At 32.1% G+C, this 17373-nt stretch overlaps 1 protein-coding gene across 1 annotated transcript in view; it reads right to left on the reverse strand.

The window, feature by feature from the left end:
• Window positions 1–16920, reverse strand: part of CDH9 (cadherin 9) — a 78635-nt gene extending 61715 nt beyond the window's left edge. The window contains exon 1 of the mRNA XM_022581437.2: window positions 16629–16920. Coding sequence (XP_022437145.2) covers window positions 16629–16856 — 228 coding nt within the window. The 5' untranslated portion in view covers window positions 16857–16920. The remainder of the gene's footprint in view (window positions 1–16628) is intronic.
• Window positions 16921–17373: the final 453 nt, after the last annotated feature.

Genomic DNA, 17373 nt, shown 5'->3' on the forward strand with positions numbered 1-17373 from the left:
TTGGTTATAATATAGAGTGATATATTGAATAATAAATACATACATATAGCTTCAGATATTTCTGAGCTTGTATCTAATGGGTACACTTCTGGTGGGAGAGTCACAGTATCAACTATTAACTATTATTTTATCTTTTGTCATTTTTGGATACTTATAGCTAAAATACACTTCAAAATCCCTTGCCAAGTCTCAAACTTTTTCATTTTTACAAGGCTCATTGGAAAAGAACTACATTTAATAATTGTTTGGATATTATTTTTGTTATTGTGAGTGAAGTAGAGAATCTGTTCTTATGTAAATTGGCCAGAAAAAGATTTTCGGGATGATTATCATTTTAAATTTTGGAAATAACATTGTGATAAATTAGAGCATGGAAGTAAGCAAAAGCAGAGATTCCAATTAAGTGGGTTGTTAAAATAAATTTAGCTTTTTCCCTTGGGTATATGCTCCTGATCCCCATGACACTGGGCTATAAGATTTTTGTAAACATTCATTGTAAACCTTAGATGTCATATAGCATAGTGCCTAGAACTAACAATACATAGTTGTAGCATTTAATTATACTGTATTAATACTTTAAAATTCAAAATTTCCTTTGCCTGATATATATGCTTATTATTTCTTTTAATTCCCTTTTTCTTTTATTGCTAACTGACCTGAACAATTCTATATTTTTATTTTTCTTCTACTGATGGGTGGGTTAAAAATTTATATGTATATATATATATATATATATGTGAAGTTTTATATATATATATATCTTTTTCAAGGTAAGTCATGGGTCTAAAACTTCATAACAAAACCAATTTTAAGTTCTTGAGCATTTTTAATGACACTTTGAATTTTTAAATTAAAATGAATGTTTAAAATATAGTAGTAAATCCTGAATTCTAATATTTTGAGAGATGTCAGGTTTTTGTTTTTATGGAAATGTCACAAAATTAAATAGTCATTGACTTTTTCTTTATACATATAATTGAAATTATGTAGTTACTGACCTTAAATTACTCTTCTGTGTAATCAGTTAAACTTTTTCAAGTAGCTAGGTGAGTGACCATAAGGCACATTATACTGTAAATAATAATCTTTATAGATTTATTTATAGTTTTTCTAACAAATTACCTAACCTTAGAAATATATGAGAAAAAACAAACTCACTATATCAATATATATACATATACATGATGTACGTGGCTCCACATGTCATATAAATAATCTTCCCAACATTGTGTTGCTTGGATATTTATGAGCAAGCTTCACTTTTCAAGTTATGTCATATTTACTTGGCTAGTTAGCTAAAATAAACATAGAAAATAACTAAGTCATTACAATCCAAAGAAGTATGACAGAATAATTGAATATACCTTGAAGGTTTTTCATTAGTAATCTTCATTTCTCTGCCTTCACTGAATTTTTCCATATATTTACATAGACTACATCTTATTTATTTGAGAACAAACTCACTTTGCAAAGTTGACCTTGTCTTGTATACTAGTATACATATAAATAAGATGATATTTCTCATAAATGTTGCAAGTCCTTCAGTAATTCAGATGTCTACTGTGAATACAGTAAGAACAGTCCTGGGATCTTCACATATAATTCAAATTGAATACCAACATAAACTTTCATTTCCTCTAACTTTTCTGATCCATAGTGAGGAAAAGAATGTTAGCAGTAAAAAGTTCAAAAAGGCTTCTGACACAGAAGAGGCCATTCTTATCACAATTCACACATTTCAGCTACCTTTTATTCTATGAAATTCCTTGTAACATAAATGCCAACTCTGCTTCTTTTCAGCTTTATGCAAAGCTAAAAAAGGGAGCTTCTATTTCTAGCTTTGACCAAAAGTCAGAAAAGACAATGTGTACTGTATGATTCCAGCATTGTTCACCATAAAAATGGTCGAGATGAAGCACATATTACAAGGAGTGAAATGACATGAGAGAAAATTAGGATTCATTTATCAGTCATATTATATCTCATAGAATAGAAATGAAGGTTATAGCCTTCAACACATCATTTAAAAAAGTCAATTTTTATACTCTGGGGAGTGCTAACTTTGGCAATGTATTATCACTCTCACTATTTTATTCCAACTTTAGAGAAATAACTGTTTAGTAGGAACAACTTTAAATAGTATTATCCATTATGATCTCAATGCACAAAATTCATTAAATATAAAAACCTGCAAGTCAAAAAGAAGGGAGTTTAGAGTGAATCATTATCATGCATCATAGTATTTGTATATGTTGCTAAAATCAACTACATGGTTGAAATGTACTTTAACAACAGTATTTGTCTTAGAATATTTGCTTGCAAAGTTTAATCTCCTTACAAAGAAAGCTATTCTTATTGCTCTGATGTGTGTGTGTGCATATGCCTGCACTGTACTAGGGGCATTGAATTTGAAAAGGACTTTGTTTTTATTCACAGCATGCATATAACTGCATACACACACACACACAGATACAACTGTGTGATAACATTTTAAAACCCTATAAAATATACAGTAACATCACAGAGAAAACAGCAACTGCTAACTGGCAGATGGATAAATGAATCATAAAGAGTGATATTAAATGTAGACCTTTTAAATTGAACAAGATCTAATAGTCAGAGAATTGATTGGAGAGGATAAATAAACTGTGAAGAGATGGGGGTTAAAGGGCACTTTCAATATAGTGTGATTATGCTGTGAATAATAGTGAATATTCAACTGTTAATAGTTTTAAAAGAATTGTAATCTCATTCAGATTTGACGGAGAAATCAAAGCTATAAAGACAAGCAAAAGCTAAAAGAATTCAGCCCCAACAAATGAGCTGTACAACAAATGCTAAAGCAACTTTTCTAGGTAGGATACACAAGAGAAGGAAAAGATCTACAAAAACAAACCCAAAACAATTAAGAAAATGGTAATAGGAACATACATATTGATAATTACCTTAAATGTGAATGGATTAAATGTTCCAACCAAAAGACACAGGCTCACTAAATGGATACAAAACCAAGACCCATATATATGCTGTCTACAATAGACCCACTTGAGACCTAGAGACACACACAGACTGAAAGTGAGGGGATGGAAAAAAGTATCCCATGCAAATGGAAATCAAAAGAAAGCTGGAGTAGCAATACTCATATCAGATAAAACAGACTTTAAATAAAGAATGTTACAAGGGACAAGGAAGAACACTACATAATTATCAAGGGATCGATCCAAGAAGAAGATATAACAATTATAAATATATATGCACCCAGCATAGGAACACCTCAATACATAAGGCAAATGCTAACAGCTATAAAAGAGAAAATCAACAGTAACACAATAACAGTGGGGTACTTTAACACCTCACTTACACCAATGGACAGATCATCCAGACAGAAAATTAATAAAGAAACACAAGCTTTAAATGACACAATAGACCAGATAGATTGAATTGATATTTATAGGACATTCCATCTGAAAACAGCAGATTACACTTTGTTCACAAGTGCACATGGAATATTCTCCAGGGTAGATCACATCTTGGGTCACAAATTAAGCCTCTGTAAATTTAAGAAAACTGAAATGATATCAAACATCTTTTCCGACCACAGTCCTATGAGATTAGAAATCAATTACAGGGAAAAAAATGTAAAAAATACAAACACATGGAGGCTAAATAATACATTACTAAATAACCAAGAGATCACTGAAGAAATCAAAGAGGAAATCAAAAAATACCTAGAGACAAATGACAATGAAAACATGATGATACAAAACCTATGGGATGCAGCAAAAGCAGTTCTAAGAGGGAAGTTTATAGCAATACAAGCCTACCTCAAGAAACAAGAAACATCTCAAATAAACAATCTAACCTTACACCTAAAGGAACTAGAGAAAGAAGAACAAACAAAACCCAAAGTTAGCAGAAGGAAAGCAATCATAAAGATCAGAGCAGAAATAACTGAAATAGAAACAAACAATAGCAAAGATCAATAAAACTAAAAGCTGGTTCTTTGAGAAATTAAAAAAGATTGATAAACAATTAGGCAGACTCATCAAGAAAAAGAGGAAGAGGACTCAAATCAATAAAATTGGAAATGAAAAATGAAAAGTTACAATGGACACTGCAGAAATACAAAGTATCATAAGAGACTACTACAAGCAACTCTATGCCAATAAATTGGACAACCTGGAAGAAATGGACAAATACTTAGAAAGGTATAACTTTCCAAGACTGAACCAGGAAGAAAGAAAATATGAACAGACAAATCACAAGCACTGAAATTGAAACTGTGATTAAAAATCTTCCAACAAACAAAAGTCCAGAACCTGATGGCTTCACAGGTGAATTCTATCAAACATTTAGAGAAGAGCTAACACCCATCCTTCTTAAACTCTTCCAAAAAATTGCAGGGGAAGGAAAACTCCCAAACTCATTCCACGAGGCCACCATCACCCTGATACAAAAACCAGACATAGATATTACAAAAAAAGAAAATTACAGACCAATATCACTGAAAAACATAGATGCAAAAATTCTGAACAAAATAATAACAAACAGAATCCAACATAAAAGGATCATACACCATGATCAAGTGGGATTTATCCCAGGGATGCAAGGATTCTTCAACATATGCAAATCAATCAATGTGATACACCATATTAACAAATTGAAGAATAAAAACCATATGATCATCTTAATAGATGCAGAAAAAGCCTTTGAAAAAAATTAGCACCCATTTATGATAAAAACTCCCCAGAAAGTGGGCATAGAGGGACCATACCTCAACATAATAAAGGCCATATAGGACAAACCCACAGCAAACATCATTCTCAATGGTGAAAAACTGAAAGCATTCCTCTAAGATCAGGAATAAGACAAAATGTCCACTCTCGCCACTATTTTTCAACATAGTTTTGGAAATCCTAGCCACGGCAATCAGACAAGAAAAAGAAATGAAATGAGTACAAATTGGAAAAGAAGTAAAACTGTCACTGTTTGCAGATGACATGATACTATACATACATAATCCTAAAGATGCCACCAGAAAACTGCTAGAGCTAATCAGTGAATTTGGTAAAGTTGCAGGATACAAAATTAATGCACAGAAATCTCTTGCATTCCTATACACTAACAACAAAATATCAGAAAGAGAAATTAAGGAAACAATCCCATTCACTACTGGAACAAAAAGAATAAAATACCTAGGAATAAAACTACCTAAGGAGGTAAAAGACCTGTACTCAGAAAACTATAAGACACTGATGAAAGAAATCAAAGGTAACACAACAGATGGAGGGATATACCATGTTTTTGGATTGGAAGACTCATTACTGTCAAAATGACTATACTATCCAAAGCAATCTACAGGTTAAATGCAACCCCTATCAAATTACCAATAGCATTTTTTACAGGGGTAGGACAAAAAGTCTTAAAATTTGTATGAGACACAAAAGACCCCAAATAGCCAAAGCAAAATTGAGGGAAAAAAACAGAGCTGGAAGAATCAGACTCCCTGACTTCAGACTATAGTACAAAGCTACAGTAATCAAGACAATATGGTGCTGGCACAAATACAGAAATATAGATCAATGGAACAGGATAGGAAGTCCAGAGATAAACCCATGCACCTGTTGTCAACTAATCTATGACAAAGGAGGCAAGGATATACAATGGAGAAAATACAGTCTCTTCAGTAAGTGGTGCTGGGAAAACTGGACAGCTACATGTAAAAAATGAAACTAGAACACTCCCTAACACTGTATACAAATATAAACTCAATATGGATTAAAGACCTAAATGTAAGACCGGACACTGTAAAACTCTTAGAGGAAAACATAGGAAGAACACTCTGTCATAAATCACAGTAAGATCCTTTTTGACCCACCTCCTAGAGAAATGGAAATAAAAACAGAAATAAACAAATGGGACCTAATGAAACTTAAAAGCTTTTGCACAGAAAAGGAAGCCATTAAAAAGACGAAAAGACAGCTCTCACAATGGGAGAAAATATTTGCAAATGAAGCAACTGACAAAGGGTTAATCTCCAAAATATACAAGCAGCTCATGCAGCTCAATATCAAAAAACAAACAACCCAATCCGAAAATGGGTCAAAGACCTAAATAGACATTTCTCCAAAGAAGATATACAGATTGCCAACAAACACATGAAAGGATGCTCAACATCACAAATCATTAGAGAAAGGCAAATCAAAACTACAATGAGGTATCACCTCACACCAGTCAGAATGGCCGTCATCAAAAAATCTAGAAACAATAAATGCTGGAGACGGTGTGGAGGAAAGAGAACTCTCTTGGGAATGTAAGTTGATACAGCCACCATGGAGAACAGTATGGAGACTCCTTAAAAAACTAAAAATATTACTACCATATGACCCAGCAATCCCACTACTGGGCATATACCCTGATAAGACGATAATTCAAAAAGAGTCATGTCACACAATGTTCATTGCAGCTCTGTTTACAATAGCCAGGACATGGAAGCAACCTATGTGTCCATCAACAGATGAATGGATAAAGAAGATGTGTTACATATATACAATGGAATATTACTCAGTCGTAAAAAGAAATGAAATTGAGTTATTTGTAGTTTGGTGGATGGACCTAGAGTCTGCCATACAGAGTGAAGTAAGTCAGAAAGGGAAAAACAAATACCGTATGCTAATACATATATATGGAATCTTAAAAAAAAAAAAAAAGTTTCTGATGTACCTAGTGGCAGAACAGGAATAAAGACACAGACGTAGAGAATGGTCTTGAGGACACGGGGAGGGGGAAGGGTAAGCTGGGATGAAGTGAGAGAGTAGCTTTGACATACATACACTACCAAATGTAAAATAGATAGCTAGTGGGAAGCAGCTACATAGCACAGGGCGATCAGCTCGTTGCTTTGTGACCACCCAGAGGGGTGGGATAGGGAGGGTGGGAGGGAGATGCAAGATGGAGGGGATATGGGGATATATGTATACAGGTAGCTGATTCACTTTGTTATACAGCGGAAGGTAACACAACATTGTAAAGCAATTATACTACAATAAAGATGTTAAAAAATTTTTTTAAGTTAAAAAAAGTTTATATTTTTATCATTGAAGTGATACCTAATAACGAGATGGGGCTTTAAAATTAATTACTCGATGTGCTTTCTGTATTAGTTCTATACTATGACTTCAGTTAATGGCCTAAGAAATTGGAAAACCTAAGTTACTAAGTTCAGTGTAGCCTGTGGAAAGTCCTGCTAGATATCTGATTACATAATTATATCACTTGCTTTTGTACTTTAGCTTGCAGTCACCTTTATAGCCTCTATTTTTGTTTGTATTCTTCACTTCAAAGTTTCCTTGAAGATTAGCAGTGCAAATCATATTAACTATTGATATACATTTGAGACTGAGTTTAAATTTATCACAAACATATAACTGTAAAACAATATCCAATTTCAACTCCTTCCATGACCAAGGCTTTTCAAGTAATTCTAACAACAAAACCAACAGCAAGAAGTTTCACTGATTTGAGTGTGTGTCTCTCTAGCGTAATATATCTTCAGAAACGTGTCAATAAATATTTCTTTGTATGGACTTTCATTTTTCTACTGTGATTTCATTCTCTGCTTTAATATCATGAATGAATTTAAGGTTAAAACAGTGTTTATAATGCATCTTTACTTTTTAAATCTCATTACAAATTAACAAAGTAACATGTATTGCTTATAATATTTAATGTGGCTCAATATTACCAACCTATTTTGCATAATATATTTTAAGACAATTTTTCCCTCTTCTGCTCCATTTTGTTAAAATCGTCTTGATGTTAAAGAAAGGCCATCTTTAATGAGCAAAATAATGATTTTTGTACTTATGAAAATTAATACGTAAAACATCACGATATGTGATATTTCTTTCCTTTTGCAAAACTCCATTAAAGCAGTTCAATGAGTTTGGAAGACATCCGCCTGTTCATTTTCAGTTCTATCTTGTGCTTAATCAGTGCAGTGATTATAATAGTGATGATAACATCACACTCTTGTGTTCAAAAACCTAGATTACTTTCAACATTGAATTGAGTGCTAATAAATGCCAGACACTGAACTAGGGGGAATAATCTATATTTTCAAAGAATAAGCCAGTCTGGATGGATATAATGGAAGTATTTTTATGAAATGCTCTTTATGTTTATTTTATATAACCCTACTATGTACATAGAAGAAGAGTAGATAGTTCAAAAGAGGCAGGCTAACTAGTGACACCTGACTTCTGCCCTCATGCTCTCACTGATGTACTGGTAGATTGAGTGGTGGTGTTCAAAACTGCCCTGGAAAGAAGGGACATCTATCATTGTTCTCAGTGGGCATTTGAGATAGGAATGGAAAAGCAGACATGTGACTCTAAAATAGGCTTGCTGGTCCAGACAAGAAGTGAATAGAAAACATTTACAAATGGCCACTGCAAATTTCCATTTGAAGGTCTGAGTTCTTTGTCAGGAAGAAAACAGTGCGCCATCATGTTTCTTAACATGGCAGAGAACCTTAAAATACCAAGGATCGTATTGTTTAGAGTAACATATCACAGTAAGGAACTAATTCTCACTACCACTTATGATATAAAACACTCTGAAAGTCCTACCTGATATAATAAACCATGAAACAGAAATAATAAGTATACCTTTGGGGAAAAAATAGAGCTTATTTTGACTTAGCACATTTGAAACATTTTTAAATCTTACAATATTGTAATAAGCCTTACTGATTCATGAAATGTGCATAGTCACATCATGATGTGTTTTCTCAAAAGCAGTCTTGACGTTTAGGTTTTTATCCTCACAGGTAATTTCACTGGACAAATATATCCACTGAGAATAATTATGGAAGCATGACCCAAATAAAGGATATACAGACAGACAAAACTGCTTGATGACACGAAACACCAATCAAAAGAGGTGGTGTTGCAAAGCCTATGACCTTGAGTTAAATTTTTGTGGCCTAATATCATTACCAGACTTTTCCTCTAAGGGTACTTTCCTGATACAGTTAGGAACATATAATTAGAGCCCAAGCAGGAAGAAGCAGTATTACTGGGCTGAGGAGACACTGATTGGAGTTTGGGTTTGCCAAGGTAGATAGAAACTGGAGAGCACAATCTTAGGGAGGAGAGGGTCACAGAGAATGGAACCCTCAAGTCTCTGTTAACATCTCCAAGTTGATGTCTAAACTTCACATGCACAATATCCAACGCCAAGATACTTGGTAGAAAATGTCAGCAAGAAGGCTAAGGAGTTGTGAATTTCATCAGCAGGAAACAGAAATTAGAGTTCAATCTTGCCAAGTTATTGTGGGTTTGCAACTACTCCTATAGAGCTCAGAAAGAGACAAGTCCTAGAAGTAATGACAAAACTGAAATGGTTCAGCCACAATATAAAATCTGTATAAATAAAAACAGTGATAAAACAAAATGGGTGAGATGTTGATAATTGGTAAATCTTGCTGAATGCTGTATAGTTCTTTGTACAATTTGAATGACCCTCAGAATGTTTGAAATTAATTCAAAATAAAGTTAAAAGAAATACATGGGGATATTGATTATGATGGCATTTAATCTTTAGATTATTTTTTAATCTTCTAATCCCTAAGCATATTGTATTTCTCCATTTTGGTCTCCTCTAATGTTTCTAGCATTCATTGTTCAACTTGAATTCATGAGAGTTCCAGCTTGTTCATATCACATTCACTTGGGATTTTCTGTCATTTTACTCTTGGTCATTCTGGTGTTTGAGTGGTTTAAATCTACATGTCCATGCTGTTTATTAATTTTGTAGAACTGGCCACAAAAATAAAATGATCATACATTTTAAAATTTGGTGCAAAAAGATCTGCTGGTCTAAGAAGGCCAGTGAATACCAAGCAGGATTAATAAAACACATTTGGTATCAAAGTAAGATACTTGCTAAGACAAACTATTGAGAACTTTAAAAGCAACCAGAGACAAATACTAATTATATACAGAGCAACAATGGTAAGAATAATGACTGACTTATTAAAAGTAATAGAATCCACAATGCAATGTAACAAAAATTTAAAGTGCTGAAAGGAAAAAATAAATAAAAACTGTCAAATCAGTATCTATTTCTATAACCAATTAAAGTATTTTTCAAAATTAAAAGTCAAATAGTGATATTTTCAGATTAAAAAGAGGTAAGAAAATTTGCTTCCAGCAAACTCACACTACAAGTGATGCTAAAGGAAGTCTTCAGTTTGAAGGGAAATGATAGCATACAGAAATTAAGATCTACATGAAAGAATGAAAAGCATGACTGGAAGTGGTAATCATGTAATATAACAATTTTTTTTTAATTTTTTGCTTTTAAATAAATAATAAAATGCCTAAATAAGAAACATTAGCAATGTATGATGCACTTTATAATATATACAGAAGGAAAATATATGACAAAAATAGAATGAAGTCCTACAGGCAAGAGAAATTATATTGTTGAAAGATTACTGTAATAATTGTAAACATGTTATAAACAATTATAAAATATATAATATTAATTCACTTCACAGTATAATAGGTTAAGGATGAATTATAAAGGACATAAATTCAGATATTTAAAAATATGCCATTAACAAAAAAGATGGTAGGAAAGCAGAAACAAAGGTATGAAAATAAATGGGACAAAAGAAAATAAGAAAATGGCAGACTCAAATCCAAGTATATCAATAATTGCATTTTATATGAATGGACTTATCATTCCAATTAAATGTTAAATATTATCAGACTGGATAAAAAAGCGTAAACCAACTCTGAGCTGTTTATAAGAGCTGCATTTTTACTATAATTACACAGAAAGACTGAAAACAAAGGCATGGAAAAAGATAAACAAAAACACAAACATAAGTGAGTTGGCATGGATAAATTTGGATCAGGCAAAGTAAACTTCAAGCAAGTAGTATTATCAAAGATAAAGGTGATGTTTCATAATAATGAAACATCAATTAATCAGAAACATAAAAGATAATTGGCCATGCACCTAATACTTGCATAGAAATAAATGAAAAAATCGACAAACGTAAGAAGAGAACTTTTTAAATGTAACTGTTTAATATTCTTCTAACAGTAAGAATTGGACAAAGGAGATACACAAATTGTAATGACAGAGAACTGAAAAATACCGTCATCATCTTTACCTAAGATTGCAGAATACTATACTCTGTAACTAAGCAATGCACATTTTTTTCAAGTATTAAGACACATTTACCAAAATAGTTTTTAAAATGAAGTTTTTTTCTAAAACCAATAACACACAATAGCAACAAATCTTGATTGTATTCATAGAGGAAAAATAGAATATACACTGGGGGAGAATGTAATTTTAATTAAAAAAAAACTTTTGTTGTTAGAAAGTACTGAGGGAGTTGAAACTTCACAAAATAACAAACATATCACTTCCCACTGTAGGAGAAGAAGGCCTCTTTCCCCTTAGATTTGCCAAGTTACTTATTCATTAACCTTGAACCCTTGTTTTTGCCTCTAATTTTTAGTTTATAGTTCTAACTATGATGATTTATAGCAATCACATCACTAGGAAATTCTGGCTGAGAAACAGAATATTTACTGAGGAGATTCCACTAATTATAAATTTAATAGCATATCTAGAGTGACCACAATTACTTTATGATTTAAATCAGTGTAAAGAAGGCTAGACAATTTTTAGAATAACTTTCTAACACCTTTCCCATGAACACCACCATCATAGCTATAAGACCCTTAACGTGAGTTATTAGGATTTATTGTGGACAAATTACAAAATGTTTGCACGAGGAAAGTTTGAATATTTGTGATTATCTGGTAAAAATGTCTGTGTTCACTGGAACAGGGAAATATGGCAGTTCCTAAATTAATGAATAAACAAACATTATTAATTTAGAGAATGATTCCAGTTTAGGTGAAAGTTTAGGTATTAGGAATTCAGTCCATTGGATAAGAAAAACAATGTGTCATCTTTCCCCTAAATTGAGACTTCTATTGGGTCTTTCTCCTAGCAGGCCAACAATAATAGCATTTTGCTTATTATAGATAGAGAATTTCCTATCTACAATAAGCTATTTCTATCTCTTTCGAATATAAGGACCAGTTCATCTTATTGACTCCTATTTTTAGGACTCAGCATAGTGTCCCACATTGTAGGTGTTCAGTTTTTCAAGCTAATTGAACAGTAATGCACAGGGTTAACATCCATATTAAAATACAGTGATAAATTTACAAATAAATATCCAACATACAAATATCCTATGTTGTTGAAAGAGAAGTCGTATAAATTTTCTGAAATGCAGTTGACTAATATACATCCAGAACTTTAAACTCATTCATATCTTTGATTCTGTGAAATTCACTTTCAATAATTTATCCTAAATAAAGATAATTTTTTTTGAATTTTTGAATTCTATTTTATTTTTTTATACAGCAGGTTCTTATTAGTTATCCATTTTATACATATTAGTGTATATATGTCAACCCCAATCTCCCAATTCATCCTAAAGATAGTTTAAAACACTAAAAATTATCAGGTACAAAATTTTTATCACAGAGAGATGTGAGTGTGTGTGTATGTGTGTGTGCGTGCGCACACGCATGTATAAAACCAGACAGTCTAAATAGAACATTTGGAAATTTTTTAAATGATCATGATTATGTATACGACATAATATGACATGGCTAATATTGACATTTTAACAATATCCAAAAACACAACATCGAATGAGAAAGGCAAAATAAAATATTCATAAACAACAGAAAATCAAGAATGTTAAGAAAATACAACTAGTAAATAAGAAATATGTAAACAATTTACCTTGTCTTGGTGGTATGCTTATAGTTATCTTTGATTTTTTTAATTAATTTTTAATTTTCTAGACCTGTTTTTTTGTAGGTAGCACAAATTCCTTTTATTATAATGATAATAATGATAATTACTACTACTAATAATAATGATGCTTGTGCTTAAATACTTTCCCCTATCGCTCTCCCTGTACCCTCCTGAAGAATCTACTACTTCTATTTCTTTCTTTTTTCTTTTGTTTTCTTCTTTTTTTAACACTGATGAGTATGTAAGGGTGCATTGGATTTTCTGAAAGTTTGGAAGTAGAGGAAGAGAATGTTGGAGTATTAGAAACAGTTCAAAAGCAGTGAAATCGGTAGAAGATATCAGGAAAAGTCACACATATAATTGGGAATCATACTAATAAACATTTTCTACCACATTCTAATATTTTTTGAATGTTTTTTTACTTATATTCCAGAAAAAATATGCTCACTAATATATTTTAAATGAAAATTTTCCTAGAAGTAGTTATAATTCCTAATTCCATCAGAACTTATTTAACTTTTAATTCTAAATACTTGTGGTAGTTATTTTGGAGTGAAATGATTCTAAACTGTATGTGCTGTTTTGAGGTCCTAGAGCAAAATGGGAGGGGCTTGGTTACAATTAGGGCCCTCAAGTATAACAGAAATATAGAAAGGGAATCAACTTTGGTGTAACGTGTCAGGGACAGGAAATATATTTCTTTTAATTTTGCTCTTTCTGTGCTTTATAGTGTCGATCTCTCAGGACCCAGATTAATAAATACTCAGTAAAGATCTATTGAGATATCAACTGAATATTAATTTTGAGTAAATATGTCAAATATTTTGAGAAAATAAGAAAAAAACCTTAAATCTAACACTGATTCAAATCCCAAATGTCACAGATTCTAGGAGATAAATTACTAGACCAAGATAATTAAAATTGTGCCATAAATAAGGTTTTGATAGATGATTTCATAACTTTGACAGGAAATTCTAGCTGGGGAGAATGAAGATGGGCTTAATGTAGGAGGATATACTTGATGTAGGACTTAAAGCAGAGAAGAGATGAGATTATGGAAAAGGATGTTAGATACTCTGTGGAAAAGTGCCTGTGAACATGATCAGATAGAGGTCAAGTATTTGGAAAAGGAAAGCTTTCACTGTTTAGGAGCCAAGGCTACTTAATTATGGGAATATAGAACATAGGCAGGAATACACAATGATACTGAATGCTGAAATCTACCTAAGTAAATTTAGGTTATTTTTCTATATACATTTTGTCCAAGAGATTGATATCATTCAAGAAACAGTGTATAATATATTTTTGAGAATTAAAAATTAAATAAAGTCAAGTGAAAAGACTATATTTAGTGTGCTGACGCAATGGTGCAGAGATGTGGTATTACAGTACTGGCAGTGAGGGGATTGGCAGTAAGAATGAAATGATAGCACTCTATTGTAAAAGTAGATTTTGTAGAATTCAGTATGAAATAAGCTTTTGTAGACTGTCCTGAGCACCTAGCCTTAATGCTTAATATTTTTCTCATATGTTCTTAGTTTTAAACAATGAAACTGTAAAGAGCGTTTTGGGGTACAGTGTGCCCATAAATCAGAAGCAGCTGGTACATGTACTGCACCATAAGTAATGACATTCTAAAACCTTTATAAAGATCATTTATTTAGATTCTGAAAAACACTATAATGTGCTATAAAAACTTATTAAATATCCTTCAGGAAATTTCAGACTTTATTTCTATCTCTGTACAAATCATACTGCCATACTCTAAAAGCCTAAGAGAAAATCGCTTATCCAAGAACATCATTTTATATATGCTTGGGGAAAATATCCATATTTAGTGCACACATCAACATATGAAAGTTCAAGAGAGAGAGTCATCCCACCATTTGATAATCAAATATAAACCAGATTCCTAATGATTTGGCAACTGGTGTTTCTGTTTCTCATCATTTTAGTTAACACCTACACCAGTACTATCCAGTTGTAACCAAGAGTTTCATGAATGTTAGAATTCTCTTCCAGTTCAGAATTCTATGATTATACTTTGGATAATTTCAGCTATGGAATAGTAAACGTTTTGGAATGAAAACTATGAAAAAATGAGAGCTAATTCTGTAAAAAAGATACCTTATTGAATTTAGATGGTGACTATTTATAGGCAGTTCGACAATTGCACTTAGCAAATCAAGTACAAATACATACCTCTGGGACTTCCCTCGTGGTCCAGTGGTTAAGATTCTGTGCTTCCAAAGCAGGGGGTGCGGGTTTGATCCCTAGTCAGGGAACTAAGATCCCACGTGACGCGTGAAGTGGCCAAATAATTTTTAAAAAATACATATCTTTTAACTAAAATGTATTGGTCAGTTAAGTTGATATTTCAGAATTATTGTATGAATACTGTTTCCTTTAGAATTAATAAATACTATCTCTGTAAATTTATCTCTTCATGTAATAAATATGTTTTAACAACCAGATATTAAAATACTTAAATCTGCTCAGTTCTCAATAATTATAGACATGTGAGCAATCGATTATTAATCCATGATAGCTATGGATTTTTCAAGATCTAGATCTAATGTGTAAAAAATCAATTGCATATGAAGTTTCTCTAACAGAATAGTAGGAGACTTTGCTATGCTTCTTATTAAATTTAATTCTTCTCTTGAGCAGTATTACTATTCTGCCCAAGTAATTCAGTCACATGTGTCTGTTCAAATTACTGTGAAACTACATGGCAATTGTTATTACTTTGTAATCTTCCTGAGTAAGAACCAAAGGTGTCCCTTATTATAGAAAACAGAATTAGTAAACTTCAGTTTACATTATTGTGAAAACAAAAATTGCTCTTAATTTCAACACTTCTGACTTTTCTCTCTTATATTGCAAACATCTGAAATGACATAAAATATTCTACAGTATTTCCTTATAAAAAATCCTGATAATTCATCCTCTTGGTCCTTTGGTACACCCTGACACTGAAAGCAAATTGATCATCCCAGATTTGTGCTCCACCCACAGTGAATTTGTACAAGAGAGTTTAACACAGATTCACATCCCATGCTGTGTGTAAAAACATCTCAGCATGTTTGGGTGTTTCATAGTAGTGGTCTGACTTCATCCCATTAGACTAACATTTGTGTAGATGTGTGCGTGTGTGTGCGCATGTATATTTGTGTTTCTTTTCTCTGGCCATATGTAATCCCACCACCTTGGATTTATCCACGTGCAATTTTTAATTTTTTTACTAGCACTTCCTACCTACAGACCCAGCTCCCTCCACAATCCTAGAAAATATCAGAAATTTGGAGTTAAGAAATCTTAATGACATTTTAATTTAACTTTTTTGATAAATTACTCATCAGCAGAGACCAATACGTTTTGGTAACTTTTGGTATATTGCAATTGCATTTTGCTTTGCTTCATGTAACACAGTTATTATTTACCCATAACTTTAAATTTCAAAGAAAGTTTTTTTTAATCATTTAGGTGCACATGCAAAATATTAAATCATATCTAGCTGATTAATAAGGAATTAAGTCCACAAATTAGTTTTTTTATTTTGAGGCTTACTATGGTTACTGACCTAAACTAACTACCTGAATAAATCACATTCCCCACACTATCCTACCGAAAGAATTTACATGATGCCTTCTGCACATCGCCATTTGTCAAATATTTTAAAATAATCATTAGTGATGTGGAAAGCTGCTGTAAAAAATAACTATCACTTTCAGCTTCTAGACTTATATAAAAATTCTTACCTTGCCTACATATTGTGTGTCTGTACCTGTGTACTCTTCCAACAAGAAGAATTGATTCCACATCCAGCCACGCTTGGTGCGATGTAGCGTTTTACCATCATCTTGTGTCAGACCCACTATCGTTTCACTTGGTAAATCACTGTTAGCTTTTTCTTGAAATGGGATAGCATCAATTGTATGAAACATATAGGTCCAGATGAATAGTGGTAGGCAATGATAAGTCCTCATTATCTGCGGCTTCAGCAGGAAATCAAATTCAGTGTACTGTCTGTTTCCCCTGAAAAGTAGCGTGAGAAAAATGGTTTATTAGGTTGTGTTTCATTTTCACATAACTTGTAAACTATAAAACTTTTCTGAATGTTATTTAAATGTTATAAATAATATATCATTAATACATTATTTTTCCATGTTACATCAGTGAACTGTCATTAAAAACTCATATATCATACAGATAAGTAGGGAGACATATATAATACAAATAAATTAAATAGGAATTTAACAGCTGACTTTACTACCACTGTATTACAGCATGTAAATGTGAATATATTAGTAATTTAAATATTCATTATTTTGAAAAGATAAGCTCCAAAATACACCAAAGATCATATCAAGTGTTCCTAAAGTCCTCAAGACTAATAAAAGTAGAATATTTATTAATATATACATATATATGAATAAGAACACTGTTTTCTGTTCACAATCTACCAACTTTTGCAAGCTGTTCTCCACCTCTTCCTCTTCTTCT

Source organism: Delphinapterus leucas, chromosome 3 (genome assembly GCF_059928025.1).
Source record: "Delphinapterus leucas isolate spDelLeu-1000000601 "Yukka" chromosome 3, BTC_Dleu_Yukka2, whole genome shotgun sequence".
In the NCBI taxonomy this organism is placed as follows: domain Eukaryota; kingdom Metazoa; phylum Chordata; class Mammalia; order Artiodactyla; family Monodontidae; genus Delphinapterus; species Delphinapterus leucas.